The following is a 25,530-nucleotide window of genomic DNA, read 5'->3' on the forward strand; positions in this document are numbered from 1 at the left end:
TTATAATGGGATTTATTCTCAACTTATTCTCAATTTAACAATATATGGATTTGATGAAATCCAGCTTATGGAACTTATTAAACTTAAATCATGAGTGGAGGCTTGGAGCCAAACACCACGTAAGTTAGAAAAATTATTGCAAACGGACAACGCAAACAGAGATGCATGCGGTGTCCGATCAACGCCGTAGATCACGGTGATATACGGTGAGGATGTATTTCGGTAAGCCCTACTTTAAAATTTTTATTTTTATTTTTTTATAAAAAATTGATGGCTCTTGTCCCTCCCCTCTCATCCATCCCTCGAGCCCAAAACCCAAAACCCAAAACCCAAAACCCAAAACCCCTTCTCGTTTATCTCTCCTCGATCTGTTTTCCACCGCAGCCTCACTCATCTTCTCTCCCTGCAGTGCCGCCTCCATTGTCTTTTTTGGAGTTCCCAATGGAGCTTGGCTCCCACTTCTGTCGGAACTCACTTCCCCACTTCCCCTCTGACATCTTTAACTCACCTCCTCTCCACCAATTTTGCTTAGTGCCTGCGTTTCCAACCCGAACAAGGAGGCTGCGCCGGAGTAAAGTCGCTCTTTATTCCTTCAGAGCCAATGCTTTTGGAAAGGAAGATGGCTCTGGAAATATCTCCTGGGACAGGGTTTCTTGGTCAGTGAAGGTTGGGTCCGAAAGGTTCTGGTCTAAGTTTAAGGGAATTCTGAAGAAGGAAACGGGGCTTGATCCTGATGGCGGGAAGCTGCTGGGAGGATTTGCTGAGGCTTTGTACAAAGGGAGGATGGAGGTCGATCGGTTCAGGCTGGAGATGCTGCCCGCATTTGTGGACTGGAATCGATGGGAGAATTGGAAGGTGCCCGTCTTGATATTGAGATGCTTTATTTTATTTTCTTTTCTTGCCTGTTTCATGTAGGGCTGTAAAAAATGTTGTTTGTTTTTATATTTTTGAATGGTGTCTATATCCCTTGCATGAATACATTTGTTTCAAGATTATGGCCACTTCTCGTCGGAAAGAAGGATGCTTACAATTGCACAACTGGTTGATGATTGTCGAAAGTGAAATCATGCAACATGCACTGATTTTAATTTCTTGTAAAATAGCTTCGTTTTCTGTTCACTATCCTCATAATTAGGATTAACCCTATCCAAAATTTTTGGACTGGACTTACATTTGATGCTAAAGTTATTTACTTTAGTACATATCCTTAAAAGAATCCAAATTTGGAGATATGAACAAAAATGTTTAGCTTTTTTAATCTAACTGGAGTTCTCCTTTTACTTTTATAACTTTTTAAAAAGGGTTTTGTAAAACAAACATTGCTTTATTTGTATTTGCACCTCAAACTAGAAAATTGAAATCATCATCCAGCTTGAGTCATTTGTCAATACTTGACATCTAACTACTTTTTAGCATTTAATAAATGCTATTGCTGATTAACATTTGCCTGTGAGACAACTGTGCAATTCAGAAATGCCAAGTTTGATCTGACATTTATGTTCATTGATAAGCCAGGAACTAAATAAGTGGGAGCCTAAGCGCATTGGTGCCTTCATTTTGTACTCTATCATTATTACAATTTCATGTCGAAGAATTTATGTCACCTTTGCAAGTAATGCATATCAACAAAGCAGGAAGGAACTAACTGAGGCATACATGGAGGCTTTGATTCCAGAGCCAACTGCAGCCAATGTGAAAATGTAAGGTCATAATCAGTTTTGTTTCTTCCACTTTAGTTGTTCACTTTGTTCAGAAGTTGGGCCATATATTCATGATCCCTGCTGCTACTTGTTGTATACGTTCGCTTCATGCTTATACGTTATTTGTATGCCATAATTAAAAAGTTAACTGAGCATTGATTGCATAAGTGTGCAGATATGTATTTCAAATTGCATGAAAGGATGCTAACCTACTATAATGATAGATGATCTAGTGATATTCTTTTTAATATTTCTACAATGTTGGTTCCATTTAGTAAAGTGATGGGGAGATAAATGTATATCCTAACATTAAATTCTAAGCTGATCAATTCATGGCTCTTTTTGATAGTTGAATGTGATGGACTCTCATGGATTTATGTTAAAACTTTAGTATGTAATCAAAAAACTGTTTATGCTATTTGCATCAAGGTGATGGTTAATAAATTAGTCTAAACATGAATGTGGGAAAGGGGAACGCGCAGTACCATTTGCTTTGTTTTCTTCTTTTAGACAATAACTATCATCTCATTTCTACTCCGTCTTCCATTGTCAGAACCTGCCCTAGGAACTCAAAATATTGTGATTTATATGGTCAAACATAAAATTAAATGTTTACTGCATGTACTAACAAATTTATAAAGTAATTTATGAGAAATATTTTCAAATAAATGTTCCCATACCCAAAAGAGGAACTAGAACTTGGCCCAATTAATACTCGATAATGTTTGTTCAAATTAATAAATAAACATTTTTGAACATTTTTAAAAATTTTGAAGGTTAAATGAACCAATCATAAATATGGTCCAAATCATTTATTTATGTTTACTAATAATTTTGTTCAATATTCAACAAGTGATTTGTTAACTGCTTTATAATATATTCATTATTCAAAAAATAAATTGTTAAGTGCTTTATAGTAAGGGTCTATTTGGGGCAGTTGCAGGTTATTTAAAAATTGTTGTGTAATAGCTGTGACAGGAAACTGCTGACAAAAATTGCTGCGGATAAGCTGACTGTCTGTTTGTTTTTCCCAGTTTTGAAATAGCCGTGCTGCAGCTGTTTATGGATAAATGACCATTTTGCCTTTGTATTATATTGTTGTTTACAACATAACTAATCCTGCTAGCACAATCAATATTTAAAACAAATATCTAGTTTGAACATTAAAAAATAAAAGCTGTAACTTTTCTATTACGTTTTTCTCTATCCGTGATATTCATCGTTTATTCACTTATCACATAAAAAAACACCGAGTTAAAATTAAATGCATTGCACATAAAAAAGATAACAAATAAAGAACACTCTACTGTAAGAAATGACTCGAAGATGTCCAAATAAGAAAAAAACCTAAAATCCAAACAACATAAATTAGTCCATCATATGATATGTAATTCACACATCTCGATTGTCGTAATAATATCACAATTAATTAATTCTACGGTCGACTTTCATCAACATGAAAAACTCTCTCCTGGTCGAGTCTTCTAATAATTTATTGGAGAACAAGTATAACGACGGGTCCTCATCAGTTTATGGAGTATCTTCCATAATTCTAACCTGCCGAATAGAAGTTGCATGTGACCTACTAGGCTCACTGGTGCATGAAGCCACCAATTGGAAGATCCGATTTTTGATGAAAGCAATACCTTCCTTTTTCTTTTTCTCAACCATGGGGCCCTTGGATCGACTAGTAGATCCTAGTTCATGTAGGCTGGGGTTGGAGTCCTCATTGGACCCAGCTGATCGCTCCGCTTCTAATTGCTCAGAACGGGCTCCGAGCCCTCTCTCGCTTGGTGCCCATGCTTGCTTACCTGTGGCCACCACTCTATCGGACATATGCTCCAACTCATCTTCAAGCTCAGGGCCATTGCCACTTAATTTGAATTTTTTCGCAATTGACACCATCTACAAATCAATTGATAAATCTCTAAATTGATCAATGACAACGTTGAAACTTTAAAATGATTTTACATTTAAAAAATTCTCACATCTAATCTCTCCGTCCACCATTCTTCAAAAGCATCGATGGCTCACTTTATAGGATCTCAATCTAAGTCTGTGGATCATTGTTTTAGCTCTTTCCATATGTTCCATTCATTTTTCAATTGAATCCATTTGTTCTTAAATTGCATTCTATCATACTCTCTCCGTGCTTTCTTTATACTTTTTTATTATGTTCTGGCTACTTTCTTGTCAAAATAGGTGGTTGAACTTTTTCCCAACTCGACTTCTTTGACACATAGGTCACAAAATATTAATGTCATCTTTTTATCTCATGTAGCGGACGAACCAATTCTTTTGCCTTGCTCATTACGACAACTAGCATGCAAAGAACTAAAGATCATATATTCATTGGGAGATAAAAAATTTAGGAAACATAAACATTCGCAACGCCACCACCGCATCGCAACCATCACCACCATATTTATCAATACATCACTCTGCCTCATCACCCCGTCCACAACACACCACACCACACCACAACCTCTACACCACCTACAACCAACATCACCAAGACATCAACACCACACCACACCGACCTCCAAACCACACATCATCACCTTTACATCACCTACCACCAACATCAATAGCACACCACCACCATATCACCAAAACACCAACGCCACTTCCACACCACCACCTCCAAATCATGCACCACAACCTCCAAAGCATGCACCACCACCTCCACACCACCTACCACCAACATCAATAGCACACCACCACCATATCACCAAAACACCAACGCCAACACCACATCACCACATCCACACCACACACTACCTCCACACCTACCACCAACATCAGTAGCACACCACACTACACCACCACTTCCACATCACCTACCACCACATGATCAAAACCACTATTTCATACCAAACCAAACACAACTAAAATCACAACACACCAATAACATGACATACCAAACGCCACCAACAACATAATCCCCAAAACAACTGTAAAATGATCACCACCAACAACCAGATCACGACTTCACCAAATAGATAACATAGCACTATATTTCGGTATCACCAACAACACCTTAATTTCCCCATGCCAACAATCACAACACAGGGAAAATGGGTAAAAAACAAGGAATTTGCATACCACGGGAACCAGCCAAATCACAACACCAAGCATATCACAACCTTCCACCAATTTCTACATACAAAGCAAATCATAACCTTCCTCCAATTTCCATATTATTTCCAATGAAATTTTCACATACCAAGCAAATTACAACACCATAATTTTCACATAGCAAGAAAAATCGCAAACTCAACATCACATGACAACTATCCTCCAATCCATGAACAAAAAATAGAGCATAGAGAAACCAAGTCATCATAGAGCACAGAGAAACACAAAAAAATTGCAAAATCAAAATACCTTATGTAAAGAATACATTGGGGTGACGGAAAGCACAAGATCCAAATAGAGCCGAAGAACAGAGGGAGTGAGAGAGGAGAAGAAAGGCAGACTCACCACAACAATCACTGGAACTAAGCAAGCCTAGCCACCGAAGCCACAGAGGGGAAACTCGAAGAAGAGAGGGGAGAGGAAAGAAGAAAGGCAACCTCACCGCAAAAACTGCCACAACCAAAAAGGAATCGGGCAGAACCCTAGCCACCAGAGCCATTGAGAGGAGAGACAGGGGCACGCGAGAGCAGAATACGAGAGCACAGAGAGCCACATGGGGTAAAAAATAAAATAATTCTCTAATAAATGTGGGTCATGCCACGACCCGCGTTTAAGGAGTTTTTCTCAAAGCACATTACAGTCACGATTTCTAAACGCCTTAATTCGACGTTTCCCCACCACAACACGACTTTTAAGCCGCGCCAAACGCACCATAAGTTTGATGATCATTCATATCATATATAATATATTAATTGAATAAAATTTGATTAATAAAAACTTAATTAATTATATATTTAATATTAATATATTATAATTCAATTTCAAAATGCATTATAATTTAATGCAATTCTTTTTTTTTTCTCAATGAAACAATTTGTTATTACTTATGTATATCATCACAAGAAATTTACTTGCAACTTATTATTATATTGCTTGATTTGTGTAAACTAGTAAGATACTAATTTGAAATTGATTCAATTGCTTATTTATTTAAATTTTTAATATCATTTGTTTATAACTTTATATAAAAATATAAATAATCATTCAAGTTTTAACTTGTTTATCAACTCGTTCGATTACTCATTCAATTTATATAAATAAATCAAGTACAAATCAATTATGGTTTTTAAAATTTTTAATTGAGGTCTGTATGAACATATATGTGCATGCTTGGCTTGAGCTTGAGCCTCATATGAACAAGTTATAATAAAGCCAAGCCAAACCCAATCTATGATATACTCGGCTGGATTACAACCCTAATTATATTTTTCATTAAATTTACTGCTAAATTTTTTGAATAATAATTATCAATTAATCGGGAAGAGTTATATTTAAAAATATAATTTAGTGGGTAAATTATAATTCTAAACTACAACGAAAGAGAAGGAAGTGTATGCTTGCTACTTATCTTATTTAAGTTTCAAAAAAATCATTAAACTCATCTTTTATTTTTAGTAACAATTTTGATCATAAAGATTTCTTAGATGCCAAAATTATGAGCAATAAATAAATCATTATATTCATTAAATAATAAGAACATGGCCAAGAACTAAGTATCATTAATTATTTGTTATTTTTTTATCTGCACTTAATACATCAATCTTAGTATTTTTTTGTCTAATCATAAGTTTAACTCACAACTTATTGATACTTTTTATTTGCATATCGAGGCGTAGTTCATATAATTATTATTTTTTAGTGGAAAGTCATCTAGCGCACCGCAGACTTGTACATTTTTCATCGGTATAATCGGGCTAATAATGTAAAATTTATGGTCATTAATGCGGGGGTACATTAGCATCCTAAATTTGTACTATAAAGAGGTAACTTCGTCTTTCAACACGCATTTGCATGCATTTTTTATATTTTTGTTTTGTATTATTTTCAATACACATTATTCATATGGAAGGACATTGCATTTGAATAGAATATATTTACTTAAAGAATTGAAACATTTATCTCATTTATAAGTACGAAGAATCATTAATTGGAGATAGAGAAATCATTCTAAACTATTTGAAATACAATCCTTTAGAAATTATACTTTTTGTATGCTTATAAAGAAGCTTTAAATATAAATAAAGAGAAATCATTGTAACTTATTTGAAATATAATCTTATAGGAATAGCACTTGTCTTGTGTTTATAAAGAAGCATAAAACATAAGCTTCTTAAATCAGTGCATAAATTTAAGAGAACGGAAATCTAAACCTCTGTGCATAAATAAGATTTCCAATTTTTAACAATATTGATATGGACTAAAATCTTGTGACATTGAATTAGCACCCCACTATTTTTTATTGTAAATTAACACTTAAATTCCTATAACAAAAAAAAAAAAAAAATCCTATAACAAATATATTGTGCTTCAAGTATTCCTTTTAAAATATTACCAAAGGAATTATTTTGTTTTAAAAATTTTTATAATTTATTTATTAATCAATTTATCTATGGTTACATAAACTTCTTAACTTAATTCACACACAAAAGCGTCAATAAATGACATGACTTGAACGAACCTGAATGGAAAAATTATGGTTTGAGTTGATCTGAATACATTTGGGTCAGGTTCGGGTTGCATATAGACTCTATTATTTGAGTTTAGGTTCATGCCAACTTGATAAACTCAAATTTGACACAATTATTATTTGAGTTAGGGTTAGGCAGATTTAGATTGAGTTAAATGGGTTAAACATGCCATATTTAAGTTAATTGCATTGTATTGTTTCAAAACATTTTATTATCTATATCATAAACAGGTTAGATGTGTCAGGTTTGGGCTGAGTTAGGTTCGGGTGAAATCGAAACATAAATATTTTAACTGAAATTCAAATAGGTTACAATGAAGTCTCTCCAAAACATGAAATAGATGACAACAAACATAAAAATACACCATTGGGTGAGGATGGGGGTGGTGGATGGCGGCTAGACAATAGGTAGGGGTCGGATTTGATGTGAATGTGAGGGCAAGAGGGTTGGAAGTGGGCTGTAGCAGCAGCTGAAAAGCTGGTGAAAGAAGTTGTGGTGGCTGTCCGACAGGTTAGAGGAGTAGGCACTAGCTTTGAGAGGATGGGTGGAGGTTATGGGAGAAACTGGAAGGTGGTTGCTGCAGGGAAGACAACAACTAACGGGAGGAGTGTTGAGGGCTGCGGCTGGGAAGAAGGGAGGAAGGTAATGGGAAGGTATAAAGTCTGGGGGCTGCAGTAGACAACAAAACTGCTGCCTTTGGGGTGCACTGCAGCAAGTACGACGAAGGCGATGGGGAGAGAGATGTTGCGGGTGAGGGGGAGGTTGCATATAACCACCACCTAGGAGCAATATACAGCCGAAGCATCATTCGTTCTCAGTTACAACTCTAGAAGGGACAAAGGGGACGCTGATAGCTGTTCAAACACAACAAACATTCTGTTTATAATAAAAAAAGATAACCAGGAGGGATCCTTCTTGGGCGACAGCAAGTCCCAACCCTAATTAGGGTCGGCTAGTTCAACCTCTATGCTGAGCCGTGGGCGGGTTCAGCCTTAGCAGCCCCGCATCCCAAATATTTTGACACCCATGTAATAAAAAAATTTAGTTCAAGTATATTAAGGTTGGGTCAACTTTAGGTAAGACTGAAATTTGTCCCATCTGCTCTAATTAACACTCCTATATTTACACATGCTTACATAATTGAATCATAATTTTTTTTCAAAAAAAATTATGTTTTATTTGTCGTTAGTTTATAAGAGCTTTAGATACCTTTACCTTTAAGTGCATAATTTTTTTAGGCAATTTGGTCCTTCAAATTTTTATTTAGTTCTAAACCATAGATGACTTAGATTAAGTTTAATTTTTTTTGTAATCATAAGCTATTCTTTTCATCAAGCTATGCAAAGGACCATAGTATCATCATTTGCATACTCATGACATGTTTTTGTTAATCATAATTTCTTTCTGACTTTCCCTCATAAACCCTTAATAAAATACATGTACTATACCTTCCTAGATTCATTAGTACCTGCTTTTTTTTTAACTAAACTTTTATAAAATTTTGGATTACAAAAGCTCTATATTAATGAAACATTAGCCCTCTTAATGAATCATCTTTTTGCTTAAGAGTTTAATCTAAGGTTTATAAATTGATTTCATGAATTAATGCAAAAGAAAATCTTGGCTAGGTTTATTTTGTTTCAAGCCTAAAGAGGGGGAAGAAGAAAAGGTGCAAAATCTATAGTTCCTCCTCGAGACGCACCTCAGGCCTCTTTGCTTCAAAGCTCCTGCATTTGGTGTAGCACGTATTTCTGTTCATGCTCGATCTTCCGTATTCAACTTCCTCCATATGTGGTTGCTGTTGTTTGCATGCTCTACATGGCTTTGGCCTGTTGATCTCATGTTCTTTCACCTTTGCCTTATCTTTTTCCCTTGCTTGCTAGCTTTATCTCTATATATATTTTTTTGTTAGCCTCCCTGCATTTCTTAAAAGGTCGTTTACCAACTTATTTTGTCAGTTTAATTGAACCAACTAACAGGTTGGTTTATTTTTTATTATAATTAATTCAATATATTTATAATTTGTTAGTTAATTATCTCATCACATTCAAATAAATTCATCGTGCAAATAGTTCTCTCTCAAAACTATATTCTTTACATAAAAAAAAAAATTATATTATTTATTTTGAGCAATTAGTGCATTTTAAATCATTTGGAACCAGACAACTTGATTAAGCCTTTAAATTATTTAAAAATAACTTTAAATTTTTTATTAATACTTATCAATCAGTTAAATAATATTTTAGGGTTGGGTCTTTACATTGGTTCTATCCATATCCTCCTTCAAATAACAACGGCCTTTTTAGATGGCTACTTACTTGGACTGGGATCCTGTCTGAGCTGGTGGTTTATCTATTATGTGCTTGGGAACTGTTTGTTATTGGAGTTTGATATGCCCTGGCAATCTTTACTGAAATCAATTTTTTTTCTTTTCGTGTATTTTTCAAGCTTGCAACTACTTTTGTTGTTGAACTTCAGTGAGTATGTGTCATAAAGATTTCATTAGTGGAAATTGTACTTTCGGAATATGCTTGCTATTCAGGAGAGTCTGCAACTTTGTGCCATATATTTTTATAAATAATGCCCATCTGATTTTTTGGCAAATTTTACTGTAGGTTCAAGAAGGGCATGTGGAGAAAAACCATGCCTAAAGGCTTAATAGTTAAGAAGTTCACCAAAGGACTTGGAGGAACGTATATTCAGGACAATTCCTATGTTGGGGAAGATGCATGGGATGATGATATTGAAACTTCTCAAGGTGTTGTAAGCGGTATTTTTGACAAGGATACTAGGTTGAGCCATGACAAAAAGGAAGATATAAAAGAAGACTTGGGCTTCTCGGGTTTGTTTGTTTATCTTTATCTTTAAGTGGTGAATTGTTCTCCCAGGATGATGACCCTTATGCAGTAAGTCTAATCTGTACGTGCTTTTGAACCGTTCTGTTATGTTAATAGAAGGCCAAGACTATGGTACCACCTGGAGAGGTCGGCTGAGAATGTGGAAAGAAATCTTAAGAAAGGATAAACTGGCAGAGCAGGTCGATTCTGAAACAGCTAAGTATGTCGTAGATTTTGATATGCAAGAGCTGGAGAAAAGTTTGCGTAAAGAGGTTGAGAGAGCATCAACAAATTCAGAAGGTACTAGAGCGCTTTGGATTTCTAAAAGATGGTGGCTCTACCGCCCAAAACTTCCTTACACCTATTTTCTTGATAAGCTAGATTCCTCTGAGGTAGGCTTCTTCTTTGAAAATCAGTTTTAGCGATCTAAAGTTTCATAAATTTTACGGGAATTCATTCCACCTCCAACTTTTCTGCTATCCAGAAGTGAATTACTAACCTGTGTAGTCTAATTTCATTTTACACAGGATTTGGGTCATTTTTGTTCCCTTTATTAACTTAATATGCAGCAGGAAATGATTGCATGGGAATGCAGGATGGATAATGCAGCTTGGCAGCAACAATTGCATATTTTTACTTTTTTTTTAGTGTTGGATGAAGGAAGTGCAGCTGCTTTTGGCAGTGAAAATAGGTTGCGGTAGATCTGTGCTGGTATTGGGAGCAAGAAAGGCCCGCATTTGCTGCATACAACACATACACAGTAACAGTAATTATGATTCTTAGCGGCAGGCCTGGGAGCTAACAATAGGATGTGGGCGAGTAGAGACTTGAGGTAGAGATGTGAGTGAGTGAGAGACTTGAGGTAGAGATGTGTGTGAGTGAGAGAGAGAGAGAGAGAGAGAGAGAGAGAGGTTATGAGTAAGTGAAATGCTAGGTTGAGAATGAGGAGAGTAATCACGAATATAATAAATTTTACCGAGAGAGTTGGCTAGCTACAGCAAAATTTATCCATATTATGTCCATCATCAGTTATAAGTTCTAGTATTTCTTTCTTTTGGAAAGATCTACATGATTATTCTTAATTAGTACAGGCTCTATAAATTTGCGTTCACTTATTGGAGTATGGTGTTTATGGGTTACATTTTCAAAAGCCATTATATTTAAGATACGGTATTACTCACATATTTCACTTTTATTTTGTGATGACTTTATGATAGTTTTGGGTTTCTCATTTCACGACTTGCCAAAATGCTTGGAGTTATGAAGGTAGGAATAGATAGTCGGACAACAAAAATAAATTTTAAATTCCTAATAATATCACAAATTAATTAGTTAAATCATCCAAATAATTGAAAGAGTCATTGACAAATAAATTTGTTTCAACTTAAAAGTAAAATAATTGTGAATGAAATTTCCTTTCTCTAGTTTAATTGTATATTCTATAAATCATTTTTCTTTTATTTCTCTTTTTCTAACACTGAATTTTTCTCAAAAATATTAGTTTAAAAATAGCGAATTATCAATGACTTAGTGAATGCTCATACCTTTAGAACTACAATAACTTGACGGAAATAGAAATCAACATGCATTTTTGTCAAATATAGTTACTCGGTCTTGAATCAATTGACAATTTATTATTCAAATATGATCATTCAAGGAGATTTAGAATTTTCTATTGTATAGTATAATATCTTAATTTATCTATATCATTATATATATGTTATATTTGTTTTAGCAACACATTTTAAAATGTATCATTTAAATTTATGCAATATTAATATCATTTTTTTACATGCACAAATATCTTAACAACTTTAACTAGTACCATAAAACGGTGAATTCTTTCCGTCAATATGCACATGCAAGCATATTATATAGATCATTTCATTGACAATTCTTATTTTATACAATATATTTATATAATAATTTGATTATATATATGAACAACTTAAACATGCTAAGAGACATTTTTGAGACTTGCACATATTGACATATTAGAGGTCATAAACATTTGTTCTTTTTGTAATGAAAAGTAGTTTCCTGCTTTATGTGTATAAAATTGATTGCATGCTGTTGAAGCACATAATCCTGGACATTCTTAGTTATATGCTAAGGGGTCTATGTTTTACATTTTTCTATGAAGCAGGTTGCGGCTGTTGTCTTTGAAGAGGATTTGAAGAGAGTATATGTGACAATGAAAGAAGGATTCCCATTAGAATATATTGTAAGTCTAAAATTGATCTATAAGATCCATGGTAATTAGATTTCTGCTTCAATTTGCATTGTTAACTCAAGTGTAGTTAATTCAGGATGGCTGCTTGTTTGTAGGTTGATATTCCTCTTGACCCTTACATGTTTGAAGTGATCTCAAGTTCAGGTGCTGATGTGGACCTCCTTCAGAAAAAGCAAATCCATTATCTTCTGAAAGTTGTGATTGCATTAGCGCCAGGATTAATGATTTTATACCTCATAAGAGAGTCAGTTATGCTATTACATATCACATCTAGGCGTTATCTACACAAGAAGTATAACCAACTTTTTGATATGGCATATGCAGAGAACTTCATTCTGGTATGTTTCATGAAAGCAACTATACTAATTTATTTTATAAAAATATTTAGTTCTTGCAATTAGATGCCAAGGAATTTATCTCCCTCGTTTTGGCAAAATTCTAATAGATACTGTCTCCTTCCAGCCAGTAGAAAGTTCCGAGGAGGTGAAATCAATGTATAATGAGGTTATATTAGGTGGTGATGTTTGGGATCTTCTGGATGAGATAATGATATATATGAACAATCCCATGCAATATTATGAAAAGAAAGTGCCATTTGTTCGGGTAATCAATTTCGATTCTTTTTTTTGTAGTTTGCAATATAAATCCTTCCTTTTTTCTCTTACTCCTTTCTGTGATCAATGTTGCTATCCGTTTCATATCTTAATGTTTGCTCTAAGTTATTAATTTTCCTGTTGTGTTTACTAGGGTTTACTTCTTTCTGGACCACCTGGGACTGGTAAAACACTTTTTGCTCGTACGCTTGCAAAGGAAAGTGGACTGCCATTTGTTTTTGCATCTGGAGCTGAATTTGCTGATAGTGAAAAAAGTGGCGCTGCAAGAATTAATCAACTATTTTCGATAGCCAAAAGAAATGTACGTTTATGATTTATTTCTCTCTCCGTATGTCTGGTTCTTGCTCACAAGGAATACTTAAGTTTAAAGGTTGTAGAGAGCTTGGTAGAGATCAAGCACTAATTGTAGCAAATCACATGATTGTAAATATAGGAGGTACAGTTACAATGATTGAAATCATTTGAACATGTTTTGGGCAATTGCATCCATATTGCTTATTCCTGCATGGTTGCTTGGACTATAAAATTTTCAATGCGAGGATTGCATTAGTACAGTAGGCAAGCATTGTTATCTTTCATATATTGCATATTAATTGGTATTTTTCGAGTCTTACTCTAAAAGAGCATCCACATTATAACATTAAACTTTGTGTTTGTAGTTCCATCGAACTCATAGCCTTTTCGTTAATTTCACAATCTCAATTAACTAATATTCTGCCAGGCTCCATCCTTTGTTTTTGTGGATGAGATTGATGCTATTGCTGGTCGACATGCTAGAAAAGATCCTAGAAGACGAGCAACATTCGAAGCCCTAATTACACAGCTTGATGGAGAGTATGTTTTATCAAACTTTCTTGTATGCTTTTTAATTCTTTGTAAGCATGGTTGAGATTTTGCAATATGTTAGAACAGGCTTCTTCAATGAACATGCAATCTTCATTTTAAGATGAATATTGCAGAGGGGTTTTAAACTCCATTTTTTGGATGAATAGGATTGTCACGCCCTTCGACAGCCTCCTTTGATTGAAAGCATGATAGAGGTGGGTGTAAGCCCAATTGACTTAGTTTATCACCAACACCTATTCTGAGTTTCACCCATTAGAACAAAGTGGGTGATAAAATCATTCACTTGAGCTGACCAAATAGATCATATGCCATAAATTTTTAATTCAATGAAATCTATTTATAAACTCAAAAAAATTGAGTGAATGCATTCTAAAACTTTCTTTTGTTCAACTAGAAAACATTAAATAAATAATCTAAACAATGGCATAATAATATGATAAAATTCCTCAAAAAATCTTCTATAATAGACAACAAGGCCTAAGAAGCTCCTAACTTCTGTGACAGTGGTAGATTTGGCCAATTTGCTATTACTCTAACCTTAATTTGATGATTTGATCCACTGTAACATCCTCATTGTTTATCACATGTCCCAAAAATACAATGCATTTCAAGTAAATTTCACATTTAGAAAATTTGGTGTATAATTTGTTTTCTTTCAATTTGCAATGTTGTATGGAGGTGATCTGTGTGATTAGCATCATTCCTTGAATATGCCAATACGTCATCTATAAAAATAGGTAGAAATCTATCCATAAATGGTTCGAAATTATGTTCATAAGATTCATAAAGTTTGTTGGTGCGTTCATCAATCCAAAATGCATTACTCTAAATTAATAATGCATTTATCGTGTACTAAATGTTGTCTTTGCTATATATATATTTTTAATTAGTAGCAGATAGGTATATTGCTGGTCAATTTTTGTCTAACTGATCAAAGGGATTATCAATCCTTGATAATTGATATTTGTTTTTAGTTATGAGCTTGTTTAAACCCCAATAATCAATGCATAATCTTAGAGTTTTAACTTTCTTTTTAACAAACGATGCTGGAACACCTCTTGGTGATGTACTACACCTTACAAAACTCTTCTTTATAAAGTCCTGCAACTGACCTATTAATTGCTGCAATTCCTTGATTTCTATTTTTTATGGCTATTTTACGTTAAAACCTTCACATTGCACTAAATCAATGGAGAAATCTATATTTTTGATTGGAGATGAACCAACTATTGTCTAGAAAGATTTGTGGGTATTCCTTTACAATATCTTCTTTAATTCTCAGCCGTTGATGCATTGAGTCATTGAAACTTATTGTTCATTCTCATACAGTCCAAGGCGTTGGAGTTTGAAGTATAAAGGGATACTTATGCTAATGACGAGGATTTTCAGAAGTCCAATTGCGGGAAAAGACTACATTCCTAGGAGTTATGTTGGGAGTGCATTTTGCACGAGTGCCACAATGGAGATATGACATGACATTTTGGCTAGGATATGATTCTTTTCTTAGCAAATGAAAATTTTTGTTGTCCTTGCTTAGTACGAGATGTGGAGAGGCCTGTCCGGTAGTATAGAATATGCAATTAAACTGAGGTTCGAGGGAAAAATAAAGGTCTTTGTACTCCACTACCTGTTTCAGCGCTGCATTGGGTGGACATGAGCATGGAATACGTTGTGGGTTTGCCCTGGACACAACAAAGGATTAATATGGCGGTGTTAGATTGTTTCTTCAAGATGCATATTTTGTGCCTTGCTATAAGATGGTCGTCACACATATTGACTTATACTTTATAGAGATAATCTGTCTTCCTGGTATGTCCATGACCATGACTTCAGATCGGGATATAAAATTTGTCACTCTTGAAGGACCTTATTGATAAGCTGGGTATAAAACTCGAATTCTGTTTAGCAGCACATCTGCAGACAGATGAACATATTGAGGTGGAGAATCAAAGATTGGGAAATCTCCTCAGGTATTTTGTTTAGTAAAACATCAAGCTATGAGACTGGATTCTTTCATGGGCTGACTTTACTTGCAATAAATTTCTGGCTAGTCCAAAGGTCGCAGTCCCTTTGAGAGATTGTATATGGACGAAATTTCTCACACCATTGGAGTTGGTGCCGATACTATTAGCAACTAAGGTTACCACGAATGCATAGGCTAAACTTAGAGAGATTCATACTCTCCATGAGCAGGGGAGGAGAAAAATAGCCTAGCAAAACATAAAGTACTAGAAGTAGGTTAAGTAGTCCAAGAGCTCCTAGGTTTATAAAAAAAGAGACTTAGTATGAATCAGATTGAAGAAGAAGAGGTTCCCTACAAATTCTTGTGGGAAGCTCAAGCTTTGAGTGACGGCCCGGTTAGAATTTCGAGGAAGATTAATGGCAATTTGAAGATTAATTTACCTGAAGAGTATAACATTTTTGCCACTTCAATTTTGCCAATTTTTTTGCCGTTCTATGAGATCCATATGCTTCCAGTTAAAATGATGGGCCCTCTCTTGTCTGGGTAGAATAACAGGGGTGGTCCTCAGCTCACAAAGGTAATTACTGCAATGTCCTTGGCAGATGCAAGTAGGATGAAACGGGAAGAACTGGTCCCAGCCCGCAAGGGCTGGCTGGGCCCCCTTGATGTTCTTATTTGCTTAGATTATTATTAGGGTTATTTTTATTTTGCAACGTATAAATATGTTGCTAACTTCTGATTTTGGAACTTTCCTTTTGTTTATGAATTTTAGAGATTGATTTCTCTGAATTCTACCCTAAGGAGTGCATTAGCCTCTTCCTTTTATACGTTGTATGCCTAAATTTTGTTTGTGAATAGGTGGTGGATCCATTGGCAGCACCACCTCACCAATATCTCACCATTTGGCTGCATTTCTGCTGTGTTCCTCTTATACGCAGCCAGGACTAATTTTTTCCCTTCCAATCTTCACCAATGTCCCATTTTTCTCTTCATTGCCGTTCTATAACATCTCTCAGCTAGATCCGACCCATAAATACATTCTAGACTCCAGAAAACGATGTCAACTGGAGACCAAAGTGAATTCTATGTTTATTCAAGATACAACTTTGTGTGATACCTGATGTTTCATCATATTTTTGTGCATTTTGTTACTGCACTACTGTTGCATGATTGAATTTGGAACAAAAGTATTTTGTCAATGCTTTACTTCTCTGACAGTCTAGTAGTTCTTTTGAAATGTTTCTCCATATCACATTTATTGGCATTTTTTTTTTATGCAGGAAGGAAAAAACTGGTGTTGATCGGTTTTCACTAAGGGAAGCTGTTATTTTCATATGTGCAACTAATCGTCCGGATGAGTTGGATCCTGAGTTTGTTCAATCTGGCCGCATTGATCGGCGCTTGTACATTGGTTTGCCTGATGCCAAACAACGCGTGAGAATATTTGGTGTGCACAGTGTAGGAAAAAGAATGGCCGAAGATGTGGACTTTGAAAAGGCAAGTAATTTGAAATATGCAACACTCATGTAGTATGATTTCTACCTTCAGTCTTTTGGGTTTTCAAGGTGCGCTGCTATGAAAGGTATTCTCTCTTGAAAGGCACAAGATTTCTAAATTTATCACCAAGTCAAAGCTTTATCACCAAGTCAAAGCAGATCCTTTTAGAGGAAGACTTATATTAGTCACTATTATTTTACCCATCTTCTGTTTTCCAAGGCAGCTTTCAGTTATGTTAACATGACAACAAGGTAAATTTATGACATTGATGTTAAAACTCAAAAGACGCTCCTTTATCTGCCATTCATTTAGGATTTGCAAGCTGTCACATCAATGATTGAGATTATGCAACTGCAATAATTATTAATTTTTGAAGGCATGGATACCAACTCAGCAAAAGGGTTCCTCTAGCTTGCCCTACCAAAGTTGGATAAGACTAAGCTTCTGCTGTTGAAGATTATAAATATGGTAAAGAAATGGATATTAATCAAAACCATTATGGAAAAGAATAAGTGGCTAGGGAAGTTTCAATTCTTCATTCTTTCCAAGTATTTAAACATGAAGTTACATGGAAAGAAAAATGAAATAAATAATTGCACAAACAAGCACAATAAATCACGCCTATGTATTCCTATATTTGATATATTTTGGGATTGTCGAGCTGAACTGGGATTTCATGCCAAGTGTAGTCTAGTGAATTCCCTAGAAACAACCCGAAGTTGGTTCAACCAAATCTAAGGTGACCGTAGTTTGAATCTCTCCGATGGTGGCAGCTATGATGGTAAGCTATCGAATGGAATGTTTTGAAACTCTCTTTGTGAGGGCTTCTCTATGTCTAAAATTGGCACCTCACTCCTATTGTCTTATTTCTTCACCAAAATTGATCTCACAGATGCTTTTCTGTTGTCAAGAGCACTTGTGATCTTGGACTCTGCTAAAGGTAGAAGAATGATGCACTTACCATCCTTGGTGAAGGAGTAGGTGTTCCTGAATCCATCGTGCTTAGTCCTACGATCAAATTGCCACACTCTTCCCAACAAAAGATGACAAACATCCATGGGCATCACGTCACATCACACCTGACCTTGTAGCTGTCTTTTAATCAAACATTGATTTACTACAGGATTGTTTCGGGCAAGCCACCACTGAGCAGATTTTGACGATTCAACCACCTCCCGGAGCACAAAATGCATGGTGGAGCCGCTTCAAAGTTTCTTGGGTAGAACTATTACTTCTTTGGCATACACAACACAGTTTTCCGCCTGTGGTGATGACATGTCTTGGCTTGGGAGGTTTCAGCTGCACCCTAGGGAGACTCCTTCACAATGCCACACCAACTAACGCTTGGCTAGTCAATAGAGGGCTCGTCCAGGATGTTATGTGCCCTTGGGGTTGTAACAAGGAAGAAACTAGGGACCACATTTCTACTAAGTGCTTGATTGTCGTTAATGTGCTGCAAATGCTGCGAAGGTGGGGATTTTCTATCTCAAACTTCAGCTTTATCGATGATGCCACCTGTCGGCCAACTTTTCGATGTGAAAAATTTAATTTAATTTATAAGGTAAAAGGTATATAGTTCAGATTATGAAAGTAGTGTTTTAATTTTTTTTTTCAGAAAATGAGACTGAATGGATCTCATTAGTCCAATAGTTTGCATAATCATGTTTGATACCCTGAATACTACACATTTCAAGAGAAAAATGTAGATTCCGGTATAGACCCAATCCTGCAAACTAAACGATTTGTGACATCTATTTGGTTTGCGAACCTTTTTTATGTGACCGACAAATTTTCCTATTTAATACAAAGATTAAATAAAGTTTATTTTACCTGGGTTCCAAGTTCCCTATAGAGGCAAACCTCTATAGTTAATTATATCCCAAGTGACGGGAGTCACTTGAGAAAACTCTCGATAATAATCAGTGGTTCTAGACTTCAAGAATTCAAAGTTCAGGTTTTCAAGGTAGAACGCGGAAAAAATAACTCAAGTAAGAACAATCCTTTCAGGAATCCAAAGGAAGTAAAGGGTAAGGGATGTCACAGATCCAGAGGGGAATCCTCAACGACCTCCCAAACTATCCTACTGTATGTCTGTGTTTTAGAGAGAAATTTATTTGAATGTTGAATCCCGTCAATTTTATTATTTGGGACTTACATTTGCATAATAACTGGATATGCAAATAACCCGCATGGGTAAGAGGTTTTACGTCGTTCTGGGCGACAACCTCGGAACCTAAGGCGAGTTAGGACTTACGCTACATAACGTGGTTACGTAGGGGCCTAAAAGAGGGTGAGGAATTACGTCGCGCTAGACGAGTTACCTCGAAATCCTATGGGTTGTTTAAACTAAGAAAGTTTAACTGGTGAAGACTTATTTTGCTGTTGTAGAATGACGACCACCTCAACTTGTAGTCTACTCCAAACTCTTTGTCGAGCTGCCAACGAAGTTGCTCCAAATTCCTTGTCGACGCAGCAGTCCTAAAGTTTAAGGTTCAAAATGTTGTACAATGCACGTTTCAATGTCTCAGTTTTGTTGTCATTATGAGGGGTTAAAGTTGATTAGAGCGACACCGACTAGGATCCCACGGTTCCCTCATTCCGGTATCACTATTTTCTTTTGAATTTACTTAGCCTAAATGAGTTGTGAAACCCATTTAAACCGGTGAGATCTCGTTAGCAACCGTGAGTTACCTCCTCCGAGAGACTCCCATAAATTCGAGAGAACGTATTATTTTTTTTTTGTTTTAAAAATGTTGCTTTATTTTGAAAAAAATATTTTGTTTTGAAAGTAAGATTGTATTCAGTACCTGCATAATGTGTTAGAGCAAGAGTAATTGCAATAAATAAATAACAACAAATAAAATATACCTGCATACGTGGCGTATCTGCTGCTATTCCTGTTGCATGTTTAACTCACAAAGCACAATATAATTTGCAGGGAATTTAAGTAAATTACAGAGAAAATAAAAAAACAGTAAACAGTAGAACAAATTGTAGTAACAACTAGGAACTCCAAACAAGTGATCTTAAGGTTTTCTACAACTACTGATTGCAAATAGCGAGCTAGTATGGTGATCCTACGACCTCCTACGGCTCCGAGAAGCAACTAGCAAGTGTGTATGGTGATCCTACTACTCCTGACAAGAGCTAGAAATTTCGAATAACGCCTGTATGAGTTCCTATGAACCAAAACAACAATGGACAGCACCTATGCGACTTTCTACGAACCTAAATCGTGGTGGGCAGCAACTAGATGACTTCCAAATGATGGTGTACAGCTACTAGGTGGCTACCTACGAACCCAAATCGGGGTGGACAGCTCCTAAGTGGTTTCCTATGAATCCAAATCGTGGTGGGCAACAACTAAATGGCTTCTTACAGACCCAAATCGTAGTGGACAGCTCCTAGGTGGCTTCCTACAAACCCAAATCGTGGTGGGTAGCAACTAGATGGCTTCCTACGAACCCAAATAGTGGTGGACAGCTCCTAGGTGGCTTCCTACGAACCCAAATCACGGTGGGCAACTCCTAGGTGGCTTCTTATGAACCCAAATAATGGTGGACAACTACTAGGTGGCTTACTACGAACCCAAATCGGGGTGGACGACTCCTAGGTGGCTTCCTACGAACCCAAATCGTGGTAGACAGCTCCTAGGTGGCTTCCTACGACATCGGACAGCGGTTAGGAGCATTGGGCAACACTCTACAACACATATACAGTGATTAAGTTGTTCAAGATCGACCAATAAAAGTACCTTGAAGCAGTGATCAAGTTGCCAAATGAATAAAATTGTGCAACAGACTAATACTTGCATCTTTTTAACCAAGACATAAATTCGGTTAACACAATTCAATGCAAAAAAAACTATTCGGAGATCTGCAAAAATCAGTCCCTATGATTGGGAGAGCCACTAACATAACAAATGTAAGCAGATAAATAAATTTTGAAGTGTTTATAGTATAGCATAAATTAAGCTAAGCCGTCATGAGATCAAATCTTATAGATGAAAGAATACATGTGAAAGCTTTAAACCAGATTGAATCTACATAAACATAACTAATTCAATTCCTCAGAAAGTTTCCTTCTAGCTTTCATCAGATTCCATAGCTTTAATTAAAGATCTATAAAAAAAAAAGTTTAAGCGAGGAGATCGACCTGAACCGACGAATCAGATCACACTGTAACTGAAACCTCTCCTTCGTGAAGAAGAGGGAGTTCAGGAAGACGCTTCTGTTCGCAGAAGAGGAGCTGGGGTCGAACATGGGAGGAAGGAGGCGAGCAAGAAGCTTTCTGCGATGAGGGAGTCGAGCAGGGGATGATCGAACGAATCCGAGGAGGGGAGAAAGGAGACGAGCCTTCCTGTTCGCAGAGATGGGGTGCCAGATTTGTTCGCAGAAGAGAGGCTAGGGCTTCAGTACGTGAGGCAGAGAGGGGAAGAAGGCGAGTTGCAGAGGAGCGTACGGGAGACGGGATCGAGCTCTGTAGCTTCGGTGCGGGAGACGGGAGAGAGCAAGTGGCTTCGGTGCGGGAGACGGGAGAGAGAAAGCGGGGTTCTTCGGCGCAAGGAGGAGGCGAGCGGGCGAGCAGGCGTTCAGGAAAGGCAGAGGAGGAAGACCAGCGGGACAGGAGCCGACGTTCGGGAAAGGGAGAGGAGGAAGATTAGGCGAGGGTGTCGAGCGGGAGAAAGAAATAGGCAGCGGGAGAGTTAGCCGTTGCTCGAATCAATTGGGCGGGGAATTAAATAGTTTCCAGATGCAGGGGAGGATTAAATAGAATGTATTAACACCTGAATTAATTTTAATTAAGACAAAAATTAAATAATTCGTTTGAATTTTGAAATTTGAATTTCAAATTCAGATGAGCTGGTGCCTAGCTCGTGTTCAGCCCGAGTCCAACTTGAATCGAACCCGAGTCAAACCTGGGCTGAGCCCGGGCCCGGGCTCCGCTAAAAAGAGTGCATCGATATTCGTGCTAGTCGCTCGCACGCGAAACTATAGAGATATGGGTGTCCTTCCTAGCTAAAGTCGGCGTTCCGAACGCGTCTGCGTGATCCGTTTCGGCATCCGGGGTTGTCCGGACGAGTTTGCCGACGGGCAAGTCAAATTAAGCCAAAATTGTGCGGGGTACGATGCGTGCGCAAAAATGCGGCATTATCGAGCGTTCGGGTCGCCAAGGGGTTTTCTAGGGGCTGCTCCTATTAATGTAGGAACTCAACTCGAGCTTTATGTGTCGATCCTAATCAACTCAATGGAATGTCGAAGATTTGGGACCGCCCATGCGAAACTCGAAGGAGTGACGAGGTGGCTCGAATTTTTTAAATGGTGTGGGTTCCGTACTAGTCTTCTTGGAGGGTCAAATAAGAGAAGCCTAAAGCTAGACCCTAGGCTCTAAGGAGAGAAGTAACGACCTCATCCGAAACTGAGGTCAACACCACCTTGAAGATCGTGACCTCTTCTTGCTCCACTCCCAAATTTTGCTGGCTCACATCTATTGTCATGCTATCCATTAATGTTGGAGATCGCGCAATGCCAAAAATCATGGGAGTGCATGTCCTGAACCTACTGTCGTGGCGGCGATGATCCTTGAATCTTTAAACAAAACATACTCCTTTACTATTTCCTAGCATAGGGACACAAGCCGGTCTCATGAACTATTGTACTACTTTCGAGGCCAATGTTGATGGTGCACTTCTTCTGAGTGGTTGGGCAGGGATGGGAATTGTGATTCAGGATGAGATCAGGCAAGTGCTTATTGCAGTAGGCCACCAACTGCAACATTGGGATTGTGGATTTGTCGAGTTGCAAGCCATCCTATCCATTTGTAGTAAACAAAAATGAAGAAGAAAATGCAATGAAAATTCTTACCTGAGCATTACTGATAAGTAGTCTTCATCCGGCTTCATAACTATCCTCAACAAGAATTATCCGTGGAGGAATATATTGCTGAATTCAAATAGTTGGGGCTGAAAGGCAATCTTTCCAAACCCATAGTGAATGCTACTGCATGTTTTTGGGTGGTCTACGACCATCTATTGTTAATGTGATTCTACTGCAACTATTGTGGATCTTAAGTGACGTGATTAACTTGGCGGTGAAGGTTAAAAAGCCGCAGTAATTTGGTAGAAACATCCTATTATGCATTCCTACTAATGATTTGGCTGTTTCTAGCAAATTAGTCCAATTCTGGGCACAAGCCAGTGGTCGAAATTTTGAAAACCATAACGAATCTGCTTTCCACTCGCAAGGGACTGTTACTACAGTGTGGGATACATCTGATATAAGATGCTTCAAATGTCATGGGTTTGAGCACATAGTCTTGAATTATTTTAGTGGTGGAGGTGGTTGATCTAGAGGAAAATGATGTGGTAGAAGGAGAAGATACTAATCCAACAAGGGTCCAAATTATGCATGCGGATGAATGAGAATTACTTGTGATAAGACTTCAGATGAATGGGAACTACTTGTGATAAGACTTCTCATAAGCGTCGAACAATCTTCCAATAAAGATTGATTACGAGTAAACATCTTTAGAACATGGTACATAGTTCAGGACAATGTTTGTAACCTTATCATCGATGCTGGAAGTTGTGAGAACGTGGTTGCAACTACCATGGTGGAGAAGCTTGGGCTAACTCAACATCATTGCCATCCCTATCAACTCACCTTACTAAAATTAAAGTCACCTGACAATGCATGGTGCTATTTTCGATTGATCGAAAAAATCTTCAGTAGTAGGCTTTATTTGATATAACTCCTATGGATGTTTGTTACACATTGCTTGGTCGGCCTTGTCAATATGACGCCGTACAAATCATGATTGTTATGCTAACACTTATTCTTTTTTCGAAGCTGTAATTCAAACTAGTTTGGTGTCTATGAAGGAGATTCAGGTTGGGGCTGGAATAAACACTGTTACTCCTTCATTGCTTTTGAAAGATTTTAAGGAGATAGCTATGGGGTATCTCTTGATCATAACTAAGAGTTTCGGGCATTTACCTACAACTCATTCCGAAGTGTAGGGAATGATACAACAGTTCGAAGATATATTTCTGACAGAGATTCTTGCAGGATTGCCTTTTATGAAAGAGGTACAACATGCCATTGACATTTAGCCTGACTTGGTCTTCCCCAACAAACTTGTATCTAGGATGTCTCCAAAGGAGTACGAGGAACTTCAATGCTAAGTGGATGAGCTTATCCACAAAGGCTTGGTACAACATAGGGTAAGCTCGTGCCTGATTTCAGCTCTCTTGGCTCCAAAGAAGGATGGATTTGAAGATTCAATGTTTGAATCATCATCGGTGCCTGTGCACGACGTGTATGACGATGAATATTTTTCGGTCTCTAATCATGGACATGGTCGGAAAGGAGACTAGTTTTTGGAGTGAAAATTTTTGAATATGCAGTGACAAAAGTGCTGATTGTGAAGATTCCTACGCTGGAAGGTATTTGCAGAGTGATCAAACTGGACGATATGTTGATTCTGCTTTTCTTAGCCATCAACATCAGACTGATATACACGGTCATATGGACCAGACATTATTACTCCGACAACAATCAAGCTTGAAAGCTCAATTACTCCATCCCAACCCTGATATGAGAGAAGCTGAATATTTTACAATAAGAACTACTCCTATTAGTCCCAGTTCTCGATAAATTGATGTCAAGTGGATTGAGATCCTTCAAAATTGGATCTTGATGCCCCTTTATCCAGTTTCAATAATGATGATGTTGGAAGATGCTTGGATCATCAAACTTAACCTACCGGGGGATTAGAGAGACTCCATTTTTCAATGTCTTCGAGTTGGCTGGTCATTATGGAACAGATTATGAGATTGCTCAATATTAGGGAACTTTGCCAACTTTAGGAGAATGACGTGGGAGCTAGAGTTTTATTTCAGTTTATGTCTTCGTTTATGTATTTTAGATTATTGCTTTGTCTCTATATTTTAGGATGACATACTTGTAATTAGCAGTGTAGCCTTTTAAATAGAAGCTGTTTTGTGTGGGCCGGGTATGGAGAGTTTTGATTGGTTGTAATAACCTTTCCCGTACCTTTTCTAGTTAAGAAATGTATTCAGTTTTCTGGAGTGGCGCGTAGGCAATGATCAGCCATCTTTCATTTCATTTTAGCAACTCATTTTTTTTTTCTTGAGTGAGTTTAGTGATGGATAA

At 37.0% G+C, this 25,530-nt stretch overlaps 1 protein-coding gene across 1 annotated transcript; it reads left to right on the forward strand.

The window, feature by feature from the left end:
- Window positions 1-313: 313 nt before the first annotated feature.
- LOC110020344 (ATP-dependent zinc metalloprotease FTSH 12, chloroplastic) lies at window positions 314-17,404 on the forward strand. The gene is made up of 10 exons (XM_020718412.1): window positions 314-855; window positions 1,516-1,700; window positions 9,982-10,208; window positions 10,321-10,595; window positions 12,350-12,427; window positions 12,532-12,774; window positions 12,899-13,039; window positions 13,184-13,351; window positions 13,772-13,884; window positions 17,140-17,404. The coding sequence occupies exons 1-10, from the start codon at window positions 442-444 to the stop codon at window positions 17,387-17,389; spliced, it is 2,094 nt and encodes a 697-aa protein (XP_020574071.1). The 5' UTR covers window positions 314-441; the 3' UTR covers window positions 17,390-17,404.
- Window positions 17,405-25,530: the final 8,126 nt, after the last annotated feature.

Source organism: Phalaenopsis equestris, unplaced genomic scaffold (genome assembly GCF_001263595.1).
Source record: "Phalaenopsis equestris unplaced genomic scaffold, ASM126359v1 Scaffold000094, whole genome shotgun sequence".
Classification (NCBI taxonomy): domain Eukaryota; kingdom Viridiplantae; phylum Streptophyta; class Magnoliopsida; order Asparagales; family Orchidaceae; genus Phalaenopsis; species Phalaenopsis equestris.

Coding starts and splice junctions, on each gene's coding strand:
- LOC110020344 (XM_020718412.1), top strand. CDS start 442: ATGGAGCTTGGCTCCCACTTCTGTCGGAACTCACTTCCCCACTTCCCC. Junction 1,701..9,981: donor ACTGCAGCCAATGTGAAAAT/GTAAGGTCATAA, acceptor ATTTTACTGTAG/GTTCAAGAAGGGCATGTGGA. Junction 13,040..13,183: donor AGAAAGTGCCATTTGTTCGG/GTAATCAATTTC, acceptor TGTGTTTACTAG/GGTTTACTTCTTTCTGGACC.